Source organism: Halichoeres trimaculatus, unplaced genomic scaffold (assembly GCF_033239565.1).
Source record: "Halichoeres trimaculatus isolate MK-OKI-2021-1 unplaced genomic scaffold, fHalTri1.1 fHalTri1_scaffold_19, whole genome shotgun sequence".
Taxonomy (NCBI): domain Eukaryota; kingdom Metazoa; phylum Chordata; class Actinopteri; order Labriformes; family Labridae; genus Halichoeres; species Halichoeres trimaculatus.
The window spans coordinates 13,004,288-13,027,819 of record NW_027437197.1 but is presented as its reverse complement, the minus strand read 5'-3'; the positions used below and the strand labels follow the sequence as shown (position 1 = coordinate 13,027,819).

At 38.4% G+C, this 23,532-nt stretch overlaps 1 protein-coding gene across 1 annotated transcript in view; it reads right to left on the bottom strand.

Annotated features, from left to right (window-relative positions):
• The window catches only part of lrp1bb (low density lipoprotein receptor-related protein 1Bb), a 255,210-nt gene that overhangs the window by 134,393 nt on the left and 97,285 nt on the right, over nt 1–23,532 (bottom strand). Inside the window, exons 4-6 of the mRNA XM_074695293.1 lie at nt 19,505–19,642; nt 2,411–2,530; nt 1,654–1,782 (exon numbers count right to left, since the gene is read on the bottom strand). Coding sequence (XP_074551394.1) covers nt 1,654–1,782; nt 2,411–2,530; nt 19,505–19,642 — 387 coding nt within the window. The remainder of the gene's footprint in view (nt 1–1,653; nt 1,783–2,410; nt 2,531–19,504; nt 19,643–23,532) is intronic.

Below are 23,532 nucleotides of genomic sequence, written 5' to 3'. Positions count from 1 at the left end.
TCAGACATTTTTCTTTCACCACATGGTTGGATGTTTTTATGTTACACATGCTAGCTAATGTAAAAAAAAAAGGAAAAACTTCATCTTGAAAAATCAAAATTCAAATAAAATTGTGTTTCTATGCAATGCATTTTAATTCACACGGATCCACTGAAATAATATTAAGCTGTCTCATATGCAGTATAAAATAAAGTCTGTAATCCTTCTTTTTTTATCTTGTGTGTATTCGTCAACAACTGACACAGGGTGAGCTGTGCCAAGAAATGGGAGACAGCACACAGCTAACAGAGCAGAGTGTCTTTTATGGATGAGAATGAAAAATAAGAACCTCATCAGCTTTAACACTCACAAAAGTGACAACTGTTAGCAAGGCTGCATGCTATTAGTCGGGTAGCTTCTGATCATTTGTCTATTTGGTCATCTCACTTGCAAACTGACCTTGCCACATTCTCATCCTTTAGTGAAATTTATCAGAGTAAGAGAGCGCCTTGATCTGGCATTATGAATTTTTGAAGACACTGTACAAAATGTTCTTTTTGAGAAGAGGGTGCAACCACTGTTAGCTGTGTGCAAAGTTTAAAGGGATTTCAACAACAGTGTCATCCAGGCTCTGCATAAGGCACATTTTCAGTACAGTAGAGTTAAATTTATGGTATGAGTCAGTAAAGAATGTAAGTGTTAAAACTTATCAGGGTGTTTCGAGTTTGATTTTGATAGAAATATGAACCAAAGAAAACACTGTTCCAGGTTTAACATTTTCCTGAAAAGATTAGGAACAGACTGAGAGAAGATCAAACTCCCCAAAAGAACATTTGGGATGCAGTTTTCACTACAATGTTATAACTCAGCATGATAATATGTCTTTAATTCCCTGCTGCTCTTCATCGTCTGGACTCTGGGAGTTCTATCTGAGATTTATATTCATGGGTTTTTACAACTAATGGTAACCCTGTCATTATCCCTGTACTACTATCGCTCTCTGCTAAATTAATATTAATACATGTGAGCATTGGGTTCAGTTAAGTTTATGGGTAATCATATTCAGTTTATTCCTGGTAGGACACCAGTCACATTGATTAAAAGCTGCAACAGTGGTGTTCTCCCCAGCTAGGTGTGCTGGGCCTCCAGCTATTTTCAACCCATATACGCCATGGTGACAACTTCCTGAAAAAAATATTCCTCACTTTTGGGTTCAATGCACAATACTAAAATCTGTCCCTTGAGGGTAAGATTGTTTATTTGTGGATGTTGGACCACCAAAAAACACAATATGTTTCTTTGTTGTTTTGTTCCTAAGTAGGCTGTTTTACTCATCAGGACAGATTTGTTACCAGTATAAGGCATTAACATAAATCAGAGTGACGCTGGGCATTGTCTCTGCACAAAACACCCCAGACTGTTCCCACTTAAAATCTCATGCTCATTAATTTTATCATTATCCTGGCCTGACCACATCTCCCCATTCCCATGTGGATGATCGATGTGGTCACCGCTAAACCACATTAATCTTGCCCTACTGAAGCTAGCAAGCATGAAGGCCTTGATAAGCTACTGTTCCACTAAGGTTGAACAAAACCTCCCAGTTTATTATTAGAAATGAAACACACATGATATGCAGATTATGTTGTTTTCCAACGCTTTTGTGCCGCTCACCTTGTCTGGCTTTGCAAGATATCCTGTCAGGCTGCAGGATGTACCCGTCTGTGCAGCTGCATCTGTATGACCCGTAGGTGTTTGAGCAGGTTTGGCTGCATGAGCCATACATGGCACATTCATCATGATCTTATGGAAAGAGGAAGAGAGTCATTTGTAACAAATTAGGTGTACTCAAACATGACCCAAATACATAAAGTATACTTAATGTGGCCTCACTCTGGCACCCCCGGCATAATTACTTTTATAACCAATGAGCCTTTTTGGAGCTGCAGTACCCTAAAAACTGCTTTTTCTCACGTCTTCTTGAAACAGGATCAATTGAGGGAGCAATTCTACTTTGTTGAGCCCCTCCCTCCAGCAGAACTATGCTATGTGCTGTGGTATAAGGTTTTCGAACTAAGACACTGAGGCATCTTTGGCTGCAAAACCCTGTCTTCTTTGCTGGTTGTTAGACACCAGGCTTGTGGCATACATGAAGAGAGTAAAAAGGAGAGAAAAAAGAGGGCCAATGAGGAACAGTGTGCAGTGTACAGACAGTATGTGTGTGTATGCATGTGCTTCTGAGTTGTGATGCACTGTGCATGAGACCCTGCCTGCAGACAGATGGTTCTCCTATACCAAACATCTCCTGCCTACTCATCTGAAGGAAGTCTGGCCGAGGGCATAAGGAGGGATGTGAGGAAGAGGGAGGGAAAGAGGTGGGGGGAGGATGCTCCATAGCGGGAGGTCCCCCCTCTGCACAGCTGAATCCTACCTCTGCAGCTCGTCCCGTCCTCGCCGACCTCAAAGCCGTCTGCACAGAAACAGAAGGTGCCGTTTCTCGTCATGACGCAGCCATAGCGGCACCGGAGCTCATGGCAGGCTGACAGGAGCTCTGCAGGGGGAAGAAGAAGGAGATAAAAAGTGAGGAGTAGAAAAAAAGGGGTTTTAAAGGGTAGGCGGAATGGGAAATTACTTTTAGATTTGGGAAATTGCATTTTGGTATTTTGCTCTTGTCAGGGCCCCTTTCAGTCACAACTGCCTCACTTATCATTTTGCTGAAGAAATTTTTTGCCTACTGTGAAAAGTTTATAGACCTTTATTTCTTTCTCTTTTGGATACATTATGTGGTTATGCAACTGATAAAATTCATGTTAACTATTAAATGCAACAGGACAAACACACGTGTGATGTATGATTTTTAAAATAGCAATATAAACAACAGATGGCTGCAACTTTGATTAATTCCAAACTACTGTATCGTATTTGATGGATGGTTTTCCCAGCCTTGTATTAAAAATCTTGATTTAACACAATGATTGACTAGTATCAGCCCTTGTCATGTCCCTTGTATTTTCTGAATGATGTAATTGTTGATGATGTTCTGTATAGCTCTCATCTTCATACAAAAGCATCAGTCAAAGACAAGCTAATCAAGGAATGATGAATGTTCCGAACAATAAAAGGCACAATTGAAAGTACGACCCTTAAAACAAAGCTCTAATTGCTTACAGATTGATATTCTGCTTCCAAACATTAATTAAAACAACTTTACTACCCACAAGATAAAGGCTTGTACTGATTGTCCCTCTTCTTTCCTGCACCAACTATTTTAGGAAATGATGACATTTGCAGCACTGTTCCACATCATTTTTGTGACAGGGTGTAGTTTAATTCAACTGTGGTGGAAAGTGTGAGTCGTAGCTTGTGACATTCTCACTTTTTAATGCAGATTTCATTTATTTATTTATTTATTTATTTATTGTTGGGATGAATTGAAGAGTTGGAATAATGTGTTGTCAGTGAATCAGGCAGTTTTAAACATTGAGTTATCAGAGACCCATTTTTCACTGGAGTATCTAACTTTGACTGGCTCTCTGACACATTGAGATGAATGTTGTGGCTGCTTTGTCTGGATAGCAGTATATAACTCTCAGTAAGTGGATTCTGGAGACCAATATGTCAACCGATAATCATAACTGTTTGTTAGACAGAGGTTATAAAAATATAGCAATCAAATGTGGCGAGCCAGCTGTATTAATTTTCATATTGCCTAAACAACTTTATGAAATAAAATATTAAAATCTAATATGATAATTTCATAAACTTTTACAATAAATTGCAAAAGGACAAATAAAAGATGCACATGATTCCAAACTATCCTCTCAACCCATCTAGTCGAAGAAAGAACCAATAATGCATGCTGTAAAACACCAGTCTTTGTTACCTTCACACACCTTCATATATAAACAGAACATTGAATGTGAACTCTTTGTGTATTAGGTTTCATATCACCCTTAACAGAGGATTGATTGACTGACAGGCAGTCGGTAGAAATGGAAAATAACTGAATTTTCATTGAGGGGCAAACTAGTGTGTGAGGTGCAAGAGAGCAAGCAAACAGAGAGGTATTAAAACGGTTAATGCCCAGTGCCCTCTGGTCTTCAGTGACTAGACAGGGTCCGCCTGGATTTCTCTGAATATTGCTCTGGCTCATTTTACAAGCTCTGGCTGGGGAAAGGATTGTGGGGCAGCAAAGACTTAGAGCTCACTAAACTTTAAAGCAACTCTGAAATAAACTTTTCAAATATATAAAACACCTTCTTGTATTTCAACGAAGAGTTCTTGACATTTAGCAGTTTATTGCATTTTAATTCTTTATGTCACAAACCCTTAGAAAAATATAACTGCTAGGTATAGTCCAAGATTTAGTTTTACGTATTCCTCCAGGGTAGCAAAATGGGAGAAAATTATAACTTTGCACTAAGAAGGTCATGACTGAAAATCCAATAAAGTCAATTGTCTATTGGAGCATTCAGACCAGTGAAGGAAAGGGAAGGTTAGAGGGGAAGATCTTTATTTCTATCAATCAGTATAAGAAAAATAAAGTTAGAGTTCTGAAAATATAGGGAAAAAAGTCAGTATTTCCATTATAAACAATGAAATGTTAAGAATAAAGCACACATAAAACTTGGAAAAGCCTGTCACACTTCTGTAATTAGTTCAAACAATTCTGCTATCCCTTTTGAACACATGGTCTCATCCGCTCTTTGTGTTGGTTGACATGCAAATAGAAAGACAATACATAACCCAAACGTAATTTAGAAAAGCAGCATGTCATCTGCTCACCAGCACAGTCTGTCATCAAAAACTGTTAGAGATTAAAATGGCACAGCAGGAACCCAGAAACACCAGCTTAAATGTTGAGACCCTGCCTGTTCCTACCACCAGCAGCAACTTCAACACTGGTGCCAAACAAACCGTTGACAGGAGGGGTGTCCAGTAGAGCGTCTATTCTACTTCATCTTTCAGACACGCTGTGAAAAGGTTGGACCCCAACAAAAACAGGGTTAAAGACCCTAATCAATCATTGTACAGCAAGCCTCTGAATAATCTTAGGCCAAAAGAAGAATTAATTACAATTAGAGGTTCATTGAAAATGAATCACCCTTGTTAGAAAGGAACAGTTTTTTGGCTTCATTGTGACTTTATTTTAATTTTCTTCAAAAGAAATGTTGACTTTTATCTCCTAATTGGATTTCAGTTTTTTTTAATTAAATTAAACTTCTCTCACAAAATGTTGACTTTATTCTACGAGTGCATAATGAAAAATCAGTCTTCCCCCAGATATGTTATTCTCCTTCCTGGCTTAAAAATTCAAAATGAAGAAATGTGATGATTTCTCCCAGAGGCTTGCATGTTATCAAGCAATATATTATCAAATCTAAATATGGATCTTAGATAATGACATATTTCACAAATATTCTGAAGTAATGCATTTTTGAGATGTTAGCTACAGTTTCTTTAATCATTTTTAAAAGAAGGAGCCAAGAGGATAGCTTACACTGATGCACGAGTTTTCAGATTTTATTACTCCTCCAGTTCATATTAGATGCTGTATCTCTTATGGTTATACTCCTACTCTGTATGAACTTTTGCAAACCTCTTCACACATTTATAGGAATGGAATTTTAAAACCATACAGTACTTTGAAAAGTGTGTATTAAAATGCTGTCTGGTGAAAACATTTGATGTAGTAGGTACTTTAGAAGAAGAAAAATTGTCAGCCCTTGACAGGTGGGTCAGAACTGATGCTGCTTCCAGCCATCTCTGTTTACTCAAGCTGGGTGGACCCCATGTAACCTGAGCATTATTATTCATTGCGTGGTATGGTTACTATCAGGCTTCCCTGTTGTGCAGCAGTATGCAAAATGACTACATGCCAGGCTGAAGATATTCAAAGCTAATCCTTATATCTGCTTAAAGACGCCAGATGATCAGCTTTCCCTCTTGGCAAACAAAGAGTGCTGCAGGGTTTGTTTTCTGCCACTGAGCCTGCTTGACGCTCCTCACATACTCTGAGCTTTGCCGTGCCACCTCTGAGAACTTTAGTCAATAGTGAATTACATGTAATAGCCTTGAAACTATGGTCTGTAAATATACTGTATGCCAAAGATCTTAAAGTTACTCAACAAAAGCTTTTCATTTCTTCCCATCTATACTCTACGTGCTGTTATTAAGCCCTGAAATTGATGATCTTATAGGGATGACTGACAAAGAAGATGCAACAGAAAAGAAAATTAGTCTCAAATTATACATAATAACTACAGAGACTCACTTCACTTCTTTTATTACCTTCCCAAAAATGATACCTTCACCTTAAAAGAAGCTTGAGCTGAAGCTCTGTGCACACAGAGAAATATTCATGAGTTTCTGAACAAACAGACATAAAACAGTAAACAGCATGAGTCTTTTCCACAGTGTAGAAAAATATTAAAAAATGTAGTTTAATGGCATTCAACTGAACTGCTGAAGAATGTGAATTCATAGCAGCAACCCCAGGCTCATTTGTAGTCTGCTGTAGTGTCATTTGCTTTAATCAGATGTGTCAACAGAATGATCTAGCAATTGCACAAAATTAATTCCATCTGTCTTCACATTATGCCTTGTTGAAGAGAATGGCTTGTTGAGGGACACCGAGCTCCAAGGAGCTTTTTAACTGGGCTTTTGGAAATGTTATGGTTCTCTTAATTCTTATCACTAAGCTTCAAATTTTCTGTGTCAGTGTCTCTGTCGGCAAAATCAGGTGCACTTTTCACAAAAAAAGGTGGGGCGCAGGTCTTATGAACACAAAAAATGCTAATGGCTTTAGAGAATGATGACATATCACAGAGCTTTACAATGATTTTTTTTTTTACTGAACCTAGTTACTTTATTTTTTGTACTGTGACATAATGTAATTCTCACCATACATAATAACTAAAATCATACTTACAGACTTTTCTTTTCTAAGAAAAAAAAAAAAAAAAAGGAGATCGAACACTGTAAAGAAATAGTTCTGCTAAGAAACGTCGGGGCGCAGATGGTCTAGCTGTCTAGGTCGCGCCCTTATGGTGACCCATTAAAATAAGTAGTTTTTAATATATCAATTCTGTGCAAACACAGGTCTTACTTTTTGTAAAATGGTGACTAAACTTAAATTAAGCCTCATTCACTTAAAGGCTAGAAAAAAGATTCAAGATATTTAAGACAAAAATGACCCATGAATGAAATGCAAAGAGTAAAAAAATCTGCCAATTTGGTGAAAAGAAAAGTGTTGAAACAAGAACAATTTCAAACTAGAAAAGCACTCAGAGTGCAGACTTCCACCAAGCATACTGTGATTGTCACCAACACTTTAGTTCTACTTTAATGTTATACTCCCTTTCAGCAGACTGTCCGCTACAATTTGGTGTCAGTTGCAGGTTTGTATGATAATTTGCAGATACACAGATACAGATAAACTCTTCCCAAAAAATAACCTCCTTGGTGGAGGTTATTAAGCAAGCACATTTTTTATACCGCAGACTCCTGACAAGTAATCCAGGCCTCATTTTGGCTTTAATATCTTGAAATAAGAAATTTTTCTTGACTTATCATGTGACCTTTATTAATTCTGATAAGACATTTTGTCGTAGAACTAAGCTGAAATCCTTGTCAGGCTTGGGCTTTTGCCATGTAGGTAACCAGTGACAGCCTTCACTGGGTAATTTGCTTCAATCAGGCTGAGCTGTGCAGAATCATGTCACAGTGAATGTGACAGGTTTTGGTATAGTATGATATAGAGATAGACTCCAGTCCATGAAGAGAAAGTTATGTTAGCTGAGTAGACTTCTGCTTTTTTTATTTTTGAATAAGCTATTTTGGTTACCAAGCAGCTTCCAGCTTCAGAGAAGAGTCACTCACTTCTAAAACAACTCCTCCTAAATGATTCATGTTTAAACATTATCACCAACAGCTCATGACCAAAGCTATGAGCTCTAGTTGTGATGAATTATAAACATAACCTGGAATCCACATCCGTAGACTTTACAGAGCTATGATGTGCCCTTAGTGAGTAGTGCAACAAAGAAGTGACAGTGTGCTTCTTTGAGACAACAGCTTTTAAATAAAGTCAAGTCAAATTAAGTCTTGGTTGATGCTCAGTGAGAGACCTCAATATTTTATGTTCCCAGTCTCATAAGCTTTTGAAAGTTGCTTAGAGTTAAGAGCCACTGCAGCATTGACTTTCTGCATAGTCGGGATATCAAATTGTCTCCATATCACATCACTCTAACAAAATCAATGAATTAATAACTATCCAGAAGACCACCTCGGCAGTGGTCCGACCATCCACAGTGGGCCACAGTGATTGGCAGGGTTTGAATTGTGAGTGGATCACTGTCCCTCTGCCAATACAAACAACAAGTCTCACCATTGGCAGAAAGACTAACCTCAGGCTAGCAGATAGATTTCCCCATCTGGCCTAATTATGGATTCCCCAGTGGGGATGGCTATGGCCTTTTTCTGTGAGCAGCCAGTCGTTCCCCTGAACTCTGTCTACAATCAAGGCCTGAAATTAATGTGAAGCCAATTTAAAATGCAAACTCATCACAGGTACTCTCACTACAAGCCCAGGGAACTGTAATGAGCATATCCCCAATCCATAATCCAGGAGCTTAACCCGTTCTATAGGCCTGTGCCTGTGTCTGTATCCTCTGGGTGGCAAGAGTGACAAGATTGATTCCACAGCGATGAAACTGGGTCATGAAATCTCTGTGGTTCAAACATTCAAGTCTCCAGAAGGGAGAGCAAGACATATTATTTGTATAAGTTGTGAAATGATTGCAGCGACACAATTTATTGACAAGGCTTTAGAAAGTTATCAGAGAAGCTTAAGTATGTCGACTTTGATGTGACACAGAACTGTCCGGACGGTCTAGAAGGTATAATTTCCCCAAGAAATTGAGCAATACAAGCCTGTATACGTGTAGTTTTCAGAAAATTTAATCCTGTAGCTTAAACTAGGGCTCAAATGTGACAGTAAATGTTGTTAATCCCTCAAAGCACAATTCGCTGAGGGATTTGAAAACTGGTGCACTGCCAGGCTTCTGACATGCCCTTAAATATTAGAAGAAACAGCATGGGTGTGGGTGTCAAAATCTTCCAGCAAACAATGAAATTTTAATTCCAGCCACTCCAGAGGAAGAAAATCTGCTGTAATAGGATCTGATGACACCAGATTGTTTCCTCATATTAGGGAAAGTAATGATATGAGTGACAATGTCTTGTCAGTATTTGGAACAACAAAGTAAGATGCATGAAATATTGATTGCCAGTCTCGGCTGTTATTTATGTACTGTGCAGTGAGGCCAGGCAATCAATCGTACCCAGTGCTACGAGGATAACAAGCTCTGGAACTTTATCTCTTCAAACAGCAGAGCAAAAACTGACACAGACTTTAAAAGGGGATGAGTTCGAGACAGGAAATACTTTGACAAAATCCAGGGTAATTACCTTGAATTGTCACATCAATCAATCACAAGCGTAGACCTTTGAAATTACTATTGAAGATTCAAGCTTTTTCCAGGTAAAGTGACTGCAGTAAGTTAAAATAACACACAAACACACAAACACACACACACACACACACACACACACACACACACACACACACACACACACACACACACACACACACACACACACACACACACACATTACAGAGCTAAGAGATAAGAGCATTCACTTTCACTGTTCCATCCTTAGAGAGGATTTTTTTCTTTCACTTATGATCATATGATACAGTGTCAAAGCTTGTTGCCAGCACATTTTCAAACCTGAGACACTGTTCTCATAGCTAGTTATGAGCGAACAACAGCATCACTTATCAGAGGTTCCTTCACCCTAGAGAAAAGGGTTTGTTTGTTTGAGTTGTCATAATGAAAGTTAATCAAGTGAGATAATTGAATGTTGTTCAGAGACACAGAGAGAGGAAGGTTCTTGTTGGAGGTTGTTTGTCTTCTGCAGCTTTATCAAAACAATATAATAGAAAATGTTCACAGAATATGATTTTGCATGAGGACCCCTACTGGGCTATTACTAACTAACCAACTAACAAACTAATTAACTAACCAACTAACAAACTAAACAATAAATAAATAAATAAATAAACAAAAAACTATGGGGGGAATTGCAAAGAATGGATTTCAGCTGCAAAATGCCCCAAGAACTGGGTCTCACTTGCCTTTGTTATCTGCTATGTCTCAAATTCTTATTCACAAAGCAAATTGCTCTAATGATATTCAAGTGCAAAAATGTCCAAAAATTTTGCAGCTCTATGCAGTTTTGCACAATTTGTGAGTGAGATGAGCTGCCATGACTCTATTTCTTGAAGTGCAGAGCCCTGAGTGTTTTACAGCGCAAAATATCACATGTAGGGAAAGTCTTTGAAGACAGTGTGTTTTTCCATGGAGGCTGCTAGGCGCCGCCCTGTTGGCTATGGCTGCCTTTTGCAGCAGCTCTCTCTTCTTTGTCCATTTCTTGTAATTTTTTTTGTCTCTTTTACATAATCTTTGCATTTGGAGTGGATCATTAATTTGTATGGCTCATTTGTTGGTCGTGGACACCAAACTTTTTGTGGCTTCAGAGATATTTTTACTACTTTTTCTCCTGTGTTTGTCTGGAGATCCTACATGTAACCATGGCTGCATTGTTTATATGTGAACTCAGCTGGTAGCAGCCTGTAGCATGTCAATGCTAACTGGTGTAAGGCCTGATGTCTTCCCACAAGGTGAGGAGAAGGAGGTTTGGACAGCGTGCTGGTTCTCAGGTGTGAGCTAAGAAGTGACCACATGGACCTGTCCCTCCATCCATTGTTATTGGGAACGTAAGATCTATGTCCAATAAGATGGATGAGCTAGCAGTGCTAACTCAGTAACAGAGGGAATATCAGAAGGCAGAGTAGCATCATGCTATTCACAGACATGTCTAATGGAGTTTACATCAGACACCGAAGAGCTTCACTTGCTGTGAGCAGACAGGATACAGGAGATAGAGATGGAGCATGAAGAAGCTCAGTCCTGGACCCTGTGGAGGTGGAGGCTGGCTGAACTGGAGAATGATGGACAAGCTGTCATTATCTGTTTTCTTTTGGACCTTTTTACACTTTCTATTCACTTTCTTACCTTTGTTTTCTTGAATGCTGCTGTGACTTCAATTTCGTTGTACTTGTTAAAATGACAACAAAGTTCTATTCTTTAACTCTGTATATAGGACAGATGTCACAGACATGCTACAGTTTCTAACCAGCCGACATCCAGCTAACAGCAGTTTAAGTCAAAAAGAAGTGTATAGTGTTGTCTGGTCCAGCCGTGGCCACTATTGAAAAACACACCAAATGCATCAACACTACCTCCTCCAATAATGCATTTAACCCTCTCCATGTGCTTTGTGAATTAGACAATATATTTTGAGCTCATCTTCACAGGTTTGCAGTTGCAAAGGCTGCACAATCTTAAAGTGACTCAATCCTTTTAAAGAAAATAATGTTCATGACAGAGTGCCTAAATGACAATAGGATTGCTTGTTTTTGGATCCCAATAAACCTGTGTCACTGAAACTTGCAAAAGGTTACAATTCTCCACAAACTGCACTGCTGGGCAAATAGCATATCTGTGCCTAAATGTTGTTTGTAAACATTCAATTAATAACTATGCAGAAAGCACCTAGTTCACTGACATTGGTACAAACAGCCCAGCATGGTTGGAGTAAAAATTCTCCCCTTCAATAAGAGCTTGTAACACCACTGATCGACACTGCATCCCACTTCTCGATAGCCCAAAAATAACACACTTGTACACAAAGTCTCTCAAAATTACTTTGAAATAACTGTTTTTCAAAAGATCAGGTCTTAAATCAGCCTGAGGCTTTCCACCCCCACAAATACAAGCTGGGCTACACACCAGTGTAAGTGGTAAGCAGTGGTAAACTCCAGTCAAAGTGACAGATAGTTCTCCCTTGCAATTAGTAGGTGTGCTAGCTAGTAATGCTATCACAATGAACATGATTTTCTTAATCACTGAAGATAATCCAAACCACTTCAAACACGTGGGCAGCTTTGGATAAAAGCTTCTTCTGTTTCCGTCTCTCTATTGTTCGTTGTGCTCCTTGTAATTTTTCACCCTGAGCTACACCGTGAATAATTTTCAGAGGAAGTTGCAGGCTTTTGAGTGGTGACCCTGCAAAACACTCAGCCTTTGATTTCTTTTTACTGTCTGTGACTATAATGTCTTTTGATATGAAAGGGTGTCAGACTTTAGTCTTTTCAAAGTCTTCCAGTGTATAGTTAAAACATGCTTTTGTCAATGAAGATGAACTGAGAGACAAGACTTCCTCACTTCCAAGCAGTTATGAGATTATATTCTGCTACTTTTTTGTGCCAAATTCACTCAGATGGCAGCTATAATTCAAATCCCCAAATAACTTAAATCAATGTGTTCTCAGCAGAGGGCAAAAGCATTGTCTTTGAGAAGTTGTTCTAAGACATGGAAATCATTTCTGTATAAAGGTCTAGATTACCCTTACATGGCAGGAATGGATCCAAATATAGTTGAATGGAATACATTTGAGAGGCTGTCGAAGTGTGCTTGGTGAGGTAACCTCATCTCATCACTGTAACACTCAATGGCATCCAGAGGGTTATTTTTGCCGGTCTGTTAGAGTGAGTAAGTATTAAGAGTGTGTTTAATAACAGCCAACAACACTCATGAGCAACGTCTGACATTATCTTTGATGTCTCTGTATCAAAACTTTATTTTATTTAATGCATTCAGATTTTTGCAGGTCAAGAAAATATGATTTTAACAATAATTGTTCAAAATGAATTTGATAACACAAGGATAAAAAGACTTGTGTACATAAAGATCTTATATTCACTTCTGAGATTTTCTATCTTTCATAACATGCATGTCTATCTGAGCTCAGATGGACAATGATAAATCAGCAGGGACTTGCTAAATGCTGCTGAGTGCATTACTCATGATGGGTAAAGATAAGATTTGATTTTGATTTATTTATTTCTCCCCAAGAGAACACAAGTGAAAGCTCATCACAAAGAGAGAAAGAGGAGAGATCAGGGATCAGCAAACTCCCCTCACAGGGGAGGAAAGCTCCAGCCACAGCTGTGACAGCTTTGGTTGCATTGTGCACACTGAAGCAGCTCTTTCATTGAATATGAGTGGTGAGAGCATATACCGGACACTTTATTGGAGTATGAGCCTGGGTACAGTATGTAAGTGAAGTTACAGACACAGGGGGCTTTTTTTGCTGTCTGGACTAGCATCACAAGGCTCCCCATTTGGAGGCTGGACACTTAACAAAGCATCAACATCCATTTGGGCTGTTTTTGATATTCGCAATTGACCTGTTTTCTCTGTGAGGAGACAAATTCTTTCTGCTCTACACTTCATGAACTAATTGTGATGACTTGCTTTGCAGCAAATGTCAAATAATCATGAGCCATTACAAAATGAGGTTAGTAACGATTGATGTAATCCCTTGGCTTAGGGAGGGATACAAAAAAGACATAAACTGGCTACTTACTAGTGTGTTATCTAAATTTCAGGAGTAGAAGGTTTAAACAGTATGAAATCCCCATATTAAAAATAACCACCAAATAGATCTTTTCTGAATGAACCATTCACCTTTGGTTGGTAATAGAAAAAGTATTTTTGATAACTCAGTTGTCTGTGGGTTGAGGGACCTTATGAGACTGTATCAATTAGTGTGTATGGCTGGCTTTACAATACCTTATTCACTTTATTAGCTTTAGCAACAAATAAGATATTTATTTTTATCGCATTAACCCAGTGTAGCTATTGATTTTAGGACTCTGAAAACTGCTTCTGTTCAGGTTAAAAAAGGGAGGTACTTGGGTTGAGTTGAAGAGGTATGAAATTGTTTCATGCCCTGGGTCAATGGCTCATCGGACCTTTGCTTCTGAGAAAGGACATGTCTTTCCAAACAGGTAATCTATGTTAAAAAGTGTGAGCCATCCTTCAGTCAGGACAACTTCTGTTGGCTTTTATGCGCTGCTTGCTGAGGTATAGATGCGTAGGAGCCATGTCCAAAGTGCATAACTGGAAGCAGATGCCACAACCAAAATCAGCTGACCAATTAACTTGAAAGACCAGAAAAGCTGACCCAAACTATATTTTCACCTTTTTCTCAAAAGTCAACTCTTTTCATTAAGTTACACATTGAATTCAGAATTTCTGCTTGAAATTCTGTATTAAAAACAAACAATACTTTTCTGATCCCTTGTCCTGATATTCTTCTGTACCTTTATGTCTCTTTCTTATGACACAATTCCAAATGTTAACAGTCCAGAAATAACAAAACTATACTGAAGATGCTACTTCTGCCCTAAAGTTAAACAGTAAAATACATATGTTCTTCAAAGCATTGGCACTCTTTAATTCAGTTTGATCTCAAGTACAACACAGATCCTCTGACTCATCGGGGAGGCTCAAAGAAACATCCATTTCCCCACAAGACCCACCACAAATGTAAAAAGATTTGGAAATTGTTTTTGTGTTCTGTTTTTGCTTCAATATTAAGAAACATGCATTTTCACTGTGGATCCTGATACTGGTCTTCACATTTTATGCATCAGCTGTGTAATTGCCTGTTCACTTTGGGCTGTATAACAAATAGAGCCCTAGATGTTATATTGACTTGTACTGATATGGCACTGTTCTAGTCTACCTGACCATGTCAAAGTGCTTTGACACTACTCGTCACATCCACCCATTCACAGAACACACTGATGGCAAACACCAAACACTTGGAGCAATTTGGGTTCAGCATTTTTCAAAGCAGTTGATTTTAATGTGTCTCCTTAAATCCACATGAGCTCCTTTTCTGTGCACCCCTTTGTTTGACTGGGTGTACCGGTATTGTAAAATGTGCTAACAAAGATTCAGTCGATGTCGCATCAATTACAAAGCCAGTGTTAACAAACCAGTTTATCTTACACCGAGTCATTGCTGTAGACTGACAAAGAGCGAGAGATTTATAAAATAGACACAGTTCAGTGAGATTGTTGCCAATATATTATGAAAGTCTGTAGGAATATCTCCACTTAAGGCACGCACTGGTAATATTTACGACCAGGTTAAACCACCTAGTAAGAGATAATATCACGTTTGCTTTATATGCAATGAATCAAACTTAGCATAACGTTTTAGAAAGGCTTGTTTTAATAAAACAAGTTCGGCCAATGATTTTATTTATCAATCCAACATTAGTGCTTCTTTGAAGGTGGGGTGCCAACTTAATACCAAAAAAGACTTGTTGACAATGTTGTAGTCTCCACCAATAAAGAGCATCTATCGAGATCTTACATTTTACTATAAAGTGTATCGTAAAAGTGGACTTGGCCCCTCTGTGATGACTCAAAAGCTTACTGCTGAAGATTCTTTGTGTGGTTTTGTGACTCCAGGATCTCAAGTGTTTTTGCTCAGTCTTCGAGGACAAGAAATCATCCACTTCACTATTTTTCACCATTGTATTTTTTTTTCTACTGCCACCACAGGCAGTTTACACGGGCATGAAACTCAATAAACAGAACTAAGAGGTTTTGAAGCTATAAAAACAACAGTGAGAATCTTTTATTTAATCAGATGCAATGTCCCAGTTAATAAGACAGTGAGTCTTATGTAGTCATTAAAACCGTACTCAAGAGCTGAAAGTGAAGGGAAAAAAAAAAAAAAAAAACTACAGCAAGACATCATCAGGTTTGTAACATTTCACCCTAATTATGCATTTGCACTACACATTATCACTGTGTCGCACTGGGTTAAAATTCCCTCTGAGACTTTACCATGGCAGTGTTCAGTATGCATCAAATACTTCGGTAGTCTTTATATTGTACCATATGGTCTCAAATGAAATGTCATCTTTGTTTATCAAAAAAGGAATTTTAAACATGCAAGCTTGTTACTGGTATTCACTCTCTACAGAAGTGGAAAATAAGTTGCTTTGTTCTAATGGTTTTCTCCAGCAACAACAGCAGATTCCTGTTTACTGACCTAAATAAGTTACACATTTTGGTGTGAAACATGAAGTCACAGTTTGAACAGACATGGATTAAGCCTGGGATCAGAATTAAGCTTTGATTTCTAAATCTAGCAGAGGCCTCATGCCAAGCCATAAGGGAGGACCAAGTCCCCATATTCTGTTTCGACACAGTTACAACGTTTTCCTTTTAACTCTTCATGTTAATTTAAAGGATAGTTGTTTATATTTTCCCACTGAGAATGCACTTAAGAAAACATTTGAAGCATGAAGGTGAATGTTTTTATTTAAGCCTGAACTTTGTCCTTCTGAATATAAGCTGTAGAAACTAAAGCAAACCCACAGAACCGACATAAGCAAAAGATTGAATATCAGCAAGTTTCCTGAAGGTGAACAAAAAGACTTTGCTGGGTTTTCCATCTGGGCAGCCTTGCCAAGGCCTCACGGGATATTCAACATGTATATTCATTAGAGGTGGGCAGGAAGAGGATGAAAAAAAAAAGTTCTGTAAGCTGCCCAGCTGGTCCCCTAAAACTTCTCTTTGGTGACCTCAATTTCTTCTGCTTCCCAATGAGTTTGCTCTGCCCATATGGGGGTAGTCTTCCTGTACAGCATGAGGCCCTTAGAGGACTTCAGCAGAAGGTTTCTGTCACTGACATTTGGGATGACTTGTGTTGTATCTTAACAGTAGCATAGTATAAATTAAAAAAATATTTTTTTTTTTTTAGAGTTTTTCATTGCTTGAGTGAGAATCAATATCTCTTGTGCTTCAGGCAAGGCAGTCAAAGCAGCTGACTGCAGTGTTGCATTCAGATTGTTTGCATTCAGATCACACAGTCCTAGAATAAGATAGAACACTGAGGTGCCTTGTTACCCATTACTGACAAGGGATGTAAGAAACACGGCAGTAAAGTGAAAAGGTAGACAATAAATACAAGGCCAACTAAGCAAGGATAAATCATAATAACAAAAGTAAATGTCCTCAAGGCTTCACTGGGCAAAAGAAACAATATGCATTGTTTAGGTAATAACAGTCAAAAGAAAAAAAAAATAAACACTGACTTTCAACACTGACTTCAAGGAAAAGGAAGTAATTAAATAGAAATCAAGTTTGAGCCTCATCAGGAAAATAACTGAATGCATTTTTATGTTTGGACATGGCTTATTCAATAATCTTTGGCAGTGAAAAGGGCTTTTTATCTTTTTTCATTGATTTCTTAAGGCTGGAGACTGCAAAAAAGAAACTTTATTTCAAGAGAAGTTTGGAATGTTACACTGAATGAATTCCGAAGTAGATCTCCTGTTTGGTATTCCCTGGCTTTAAAATACCTGACATTCTAACCCTGATGCTTTGAACAAAAAATTTAAAATGCAAAGCAGTCCATCCAAATTAGACTGATGCATACGGGAGCAAACGTGCTTCTGAATTTATCAGTAATTTAAGTGTGGCTCCATCCTTCTTATAACTCTTTGGAGATTGAAGGTGTTGACTCTCCATCTCTAAAATGGCCTTAAGCCTTTAGTTCACTTTGGAATAAAATCAGCTTTATTAGTCAGCATAGGTCGAGGAGAAGAAAGTGACTTCATTTTTTTCATTACTATCCAAATGCTTACTTTTAAACTTCATGCTAATCTGGTCTGTCTTTGAGATACCCAATACAAAGGTGGCTTGTAACCTGATTGTGAAAGAGCTCTTTCCCAATGAAACTGAGTTTATTCTTCTGGCCGCAGTCCTTCCTTTTGTCTTGGGTTGCAAGTAGTCATGATTTAGTTTTGAGGAGTGCTCCAGTGTTTGCTTGGTGTTTTGACAGAATTCCATTACAGAAAACTCTTCCTCTGACCTTGTTTTACTCATGTTTTCTTTCCTTTTGGAAGACTCTGGCTCAGAAGAGTTTCCAGTTACATAGTGGCGTTTAAAGTATCATTGTATTCTAGCCAGTGTATAATAGGGCCTAATCAGCTTCCTTTTGGGGATCTATAATAGAGAGACTAATTCACAAGTTGCAAGCAGAGTATGCATTACCATAATGACTCTACTTAGAACTGCTGTATGTCTGAAGGACTGTTCACCACAAACTTGTACTTTATAAGGTGAGATAAGGTAACTGACAGAGAAGCTGTATTATTGTGATATTTTTTTTTTTAAACCTTGTTCGTCCAGCTTGGGTAGATTAACTGCCATTTACCTGCCTACAGCAACACACATTTGCAGTATGGTAGAAGGAAAGAGAGCTTCCTGAGCCTGCAAAAAATACCTGCATTTTCTTCCTAGGCTGACCTAAGCATTTCTTCCAGGATGCTTTTAGCATTTTCATTAAACCTGACACGACATGAACACTGTCTTTGAACCAGGTTGCAGACCTCTCTCGGTATGCGTTTTAGTATGATGAACAGGCCTTGAGCTATTACCCAGGGGAGCATTTGGTAGTTTAGGACCAATTGGGTGGATTTGGAAAGCAGTCTGCAGGGAATGAGATCTAAGATATTGCAGACAGTTGCATTACAGTTTCTGCAAACCCAGAGCATATGCTTACTTACAGTTCAGTAAAACATAAATACACCAATACTAAATCACAGATGATGTATAATCCTACAAAAATGAACTAAGATCACATAAACATATCTCACCTTTTTATCACGAAAAGAAAAGAAAATTAAATAAAAAGAAAATCAGTAAAATTATCATCACAGGCCAAATAGAGGGAGTTCCCAAAGAGTTTTTTTTAACACCACAAACAGGCTTTTTGTCTCCTGTTCAGAACCCACCATTGCCATGCACCTGCAGCACTCACAGAGACAAAGCTCAGTGTGACTTTCACTGTCTTGCAGGTCAGATTAGGTGGAGAAAACTGCCAGACAGGGGACACTGTTGTGCCAAGACTGCAGCAATCACGGACGGACGCTGTTTTATCACAGAGGCCAGGTGTCCATAGCAGCTTGGTATAGTTGCTAAGAACGGGAGCAACAACAAAAAGTTGTGTAGAACACAACACCTGGTGTGACTGTCCCACTGTGTGTCTCTCCTGCTCTGACAGGAAGGATGATGAGAAGTCACCTTGGCACCACTTTCACCCTCAGAAGTTAAACTGCCAGCTCAAGAATTTGCATTTATGCAATCAACCTTCATGCATTAAGAGATAAATTCAAGGGTTACCGAGGGTAGATTAAACACTTCTTATCTCAGTGATTGTGATAATGATCCCTACTCTACAAAATTAACAAAAAAAGCACACTTAAGCTTAAATTAACTTGCCTGAATATAGCTATAATGAATATCTTATGAAAGCACATTAAGGTGGAATTAAAAGTAAAGCAATTTCCACAGATCTACTATTTGAAAATCTTATGCAGATATGATTTGTAAAATAAATTCCACAATGTTAATAATCCAAAGAAGACAAGTATGATCTGATGAATTACCATAATAATGAGGATGCACGTTAATTCATGTATTCTAAAGGCATGCTGGTGCAGAAATGTTTCGAAATCTCACCTCGACAGTGAACTCCTTCATCGTAGCCATCGTCACAGTCCCTGGCTCCATTACAGAGTTTGTTGAAATGAATGCACTTTTTTGTCCCGATGCACTGTATATGATTAAGCGGACATTTGATCACCACCTCCCTCGCACCTAGGGAAAAGGAGAAGTACAGTTTGAGAACAATATTTCTTTTTTTTTTTTGAGTCCAACAACAATGAATGCACTGTATCAGTTTATAGCAAAGCCACATAAGCCTCCCCAATGTTTTCTTTTTGAATGCGAAGAAGCACCTACAGTGAAGACCATATGTCAAATAATCTGCATAGTTTACATCATTTGTACTTTTTGCATATAAAGAGGTTTTCCTTGTGTATTTTTGAATGCTTCCTCAAAGTGCTGATACTCCAAGACCTTTTTTTTATAAGAGGCAGAGGAACCTATGCATATGCAAATGTATTTATACTTCACAGCATTGTTCTTTACACACAACAGATGTTCACCACACTGCTTTGTGGCTGTGCTGGTGAAGTCTCATAACAAACTGCTTGGCTGTCCCTGCCAGCCAGGCAAGAAGCAGAGAGCAGCTGTTTAAGGATTCATGAGGCACATAGGTGACCCTCATTCATGTGGCAGCCACAAGAGCACATAAAACACAGCTGACCAGCGCACCATTATTGTAATGTGTCACATCTCCACCTTAACTACATTGATATCAATTACCAATGTGCCGTTGCAGCCACTTAACACTGAGATTTATTGCCTTCGTAGAGGGATCCGTAACAATCCCCAGAGTTCTCCCACCACAAGGAACTCACATCCAAGCACATTTGGACCGCTTTGACCGAGAGGTTTCTTCCTTGCAGCATCCATTTCCACTTTGTAAGGTAAGGTATCCTGCAATTAACAGGGCTATTACAAAGAGGGGTGCCATCTCCTCCTGATTTAAGGAGGAGATACGTGGCTAAGTAGCTGTGCATCAGTATTGACACAGTAATGGCTCGTGTAGGTTTCTCCCCCAATTTATTGCTTAAAAGCGTGCTATGAAATTTTCTCTTAAATGAAAATTCCCCAGCTATCTCTATAACCCCTTGTTATTCACACCTCCTTCTACACCATATTTAGGTAAGTCAAATATAACTGACCTTGTCTGAGAGAGTTCATATTTCATATATGAGCAAACTGGCTGCCTCATCTGCTGGGCGCCCAAATCTGTTCTTAGCATCTCATTTTTCATTTCTCTTCCAGCTCCTTTCTGGGAGCACTTCCTAAATTTCATGTACAAAAGTACTATAGTAAAAGCACACATTATAAAGTCATCCTCCTCTCAATCATATTGTCTCATTTTGAATAGAGGACTCCATCCTTAAAAACAATGGTTTTTAAAAGGTTTAATAAACTGTTTTTATTTATTTGTTGTTCTTTTATTCAGAAATTATTTTTTTAAAAAGAAGAGTAAAAAAATGCTGCTTCTGCTCCAATAAATCTCACACATTTGGAATTGAAATCATCATCCTGGTGTTTAACTGCCTGTGTTTCCAAACACACAGGACATTTTTAACTTCCAACATGCTGTCACAGCACATTTAGCCCAGTGCCATACCATAGTGCATCTATTTGGAAAATGTACTATTTAACACACAGCTGTGAGGGTCTCTGACAACGTAACAGTGTTGTCAGCCTCTCCCCTTGCTCTCTCACCACATGGGTTCTAATCTAATGTGATAAGGGGAGGGATGGCACATGAATATTCAGTGGCTCTGATCTGTCATGCAGGGGTACACAGATGGTCTCTCAACAGCTGAGGTGCTCAATTCCTCTGTCAGTTCTCAAACTACTGTACTATGTCGGGTGATTGCTTTAAGCTAACACACTTCATAAGGTAACACATCCTCTCGCAGCTAAACTGGAACTCCTCTCTCCTTAACTTCCCATTCCATGGTGCTGAATGTAGCTTAAACACCCCACATACTGGTCCCGCCTGATCAGTTTATGTACAACCTCTCAGACAATACAGTGTGGCAAGTTTCACTTTGACTGTTTCGAAATCTCTTGAGCAGGAAATATGATCATTTTTACTCAGGAAAATTAGATAATATGGATTAAAAAAATGCAAAAGTATAGCTTCCTGAAAGACAAAACACTTATTTTTTTACATAAAAAATTGTTCTCATGTCGGTGAATGAGTCTTTAGTAAAATATGTTCCTGTTTGTGCATTGTGTAAAACCAAGGTGGAAAAATGCTCCCCCATGTTTTCTCAGACTGATGAGGCCTTGAGTCCAAGGTTTCACTTTTCATTATTTTAAAATGAAAGTGACTGAAAATGCACAGTGGACTGAATGAAACAAAACACATAGCCCTTAAAAAACCTTTCAAACTATAGTGGAAAAAATGCGGTAGCCCTATTGTGTAAAGTGAAGTGGTCCTGGTACAAAAAAAATAATAGCTCAGAGGCTTAGAAGTGCAATTCTTTTATACAGTTCTGCCTTTAAATCTTATATAATATAGCAATTTTAATAGAAATCAAGCCTTTTTTGTAGATATCACCACAGTGGTACAGCTATTGTCTACCTACCTTTTAGCACACTTGGTTTCCTGTTGAGACCTACAGTAGACAGCTACAAAGGCTACAACGCATGCAAATTGTGTATTTGCCAATCTTTGCTTGCCTATTAATATGGCTAATTACTGGAATTGATATCCTAACTTGATAATTTTACTCATTCATCTACTACCACTTATACTGTTCAGGGCTGTGGGTGGCTGGAGCCTATCCACATCACATCCTGATGGGAGAGACTGGTTTGGTAGAGCAATTTCTAAAAGCAAAATTTGTACAAAACTTATTTCTGTTTTAGTCATAGCCTGTCAAATCACTGTTGATATTTACTCTAGATAATGATATTACATCATACGCAGGCTTTTTACAACAACTCTGAGCCATTCTTTCAGTGGTTAGATCAGATCAGACCAGAGAAGAAACCATGCACAGCTAATGAGCATCTAACTGTTCACAACACCAATGGGGCTGTACTTAATGGTATAATGATGAATCTGACATGTACATATTGTTACTCTGATTTCTAACTGTGCTTCTAAACACACAGTTGCTCATCTTGATACTGTACAATGTGCATAGATAGATGGATCAGAAATTAAACACAATGTAGGTCCCTGCTGTATAACTCAATTACTGATGTAAAAATCCCCAATCATTTCAGATGAAAAAGGAATGGTTTCAGTAATGGTTTGATTAAATATTAATGTTCAGAGATAAAATCGGGGCGCACACTTAAAGATCACTATAGTCATAACCAAAGAAGTGGAATGGTATTCCCCTGCAAGGTATAGTATGAAAGTTAGGCCTGACTTTGATCCTAAATGTTAGATCCTCACTTGATCTGCTGCTGCTTAGCACAGCTTTATGTGGTTCCAGCTCTTTTCAGCTTCTTCATGACAACCAGGCTCCAACTTAACTGCAGGGAGAGAAGCTTTGTGAGGAGCGCACTGACAGTGATACTAACAGGGTAGAATGATTGTCATTGTCTTCAGAGGATGCACCTGTTTGGATTTTGAGCAGCTCATACAGTATGGTTTGCTTGATGTAAATTCATTGCGCTGTACACATCTGTATTTCTATTTTATTGAACACTAAAAAATTTAGCACTGAAAGCAAGACAGGTCTAAGATATTAGGGTGTTAATTAAAAACCCTGCTGCTATTTGCCCTCTTTGAGAAGTGAATACGGAGGATTGAGATGAGACAAACTAATATCTCGATTTAATGTAAAAGGAAAGGCTTCTTGGGGGAATTTCAGCAGCTATGTTCATTATGATAATCATGTTAATCACAGAACCACTGCCAGTTTGTGTGGAATAATGAATTCCTCAAAGAAAATAAAAGAGAACTTATCAGCAGGGGATGCTCCTTGAACTTATACGAGCAGGGATTCATCATATCCCTGAGAAATAACTACTTCATGTTCTTAACTCATGGATAAAGTGAATGATCAAAGAAGCATCACAATGCCCGTCCAGAAGCT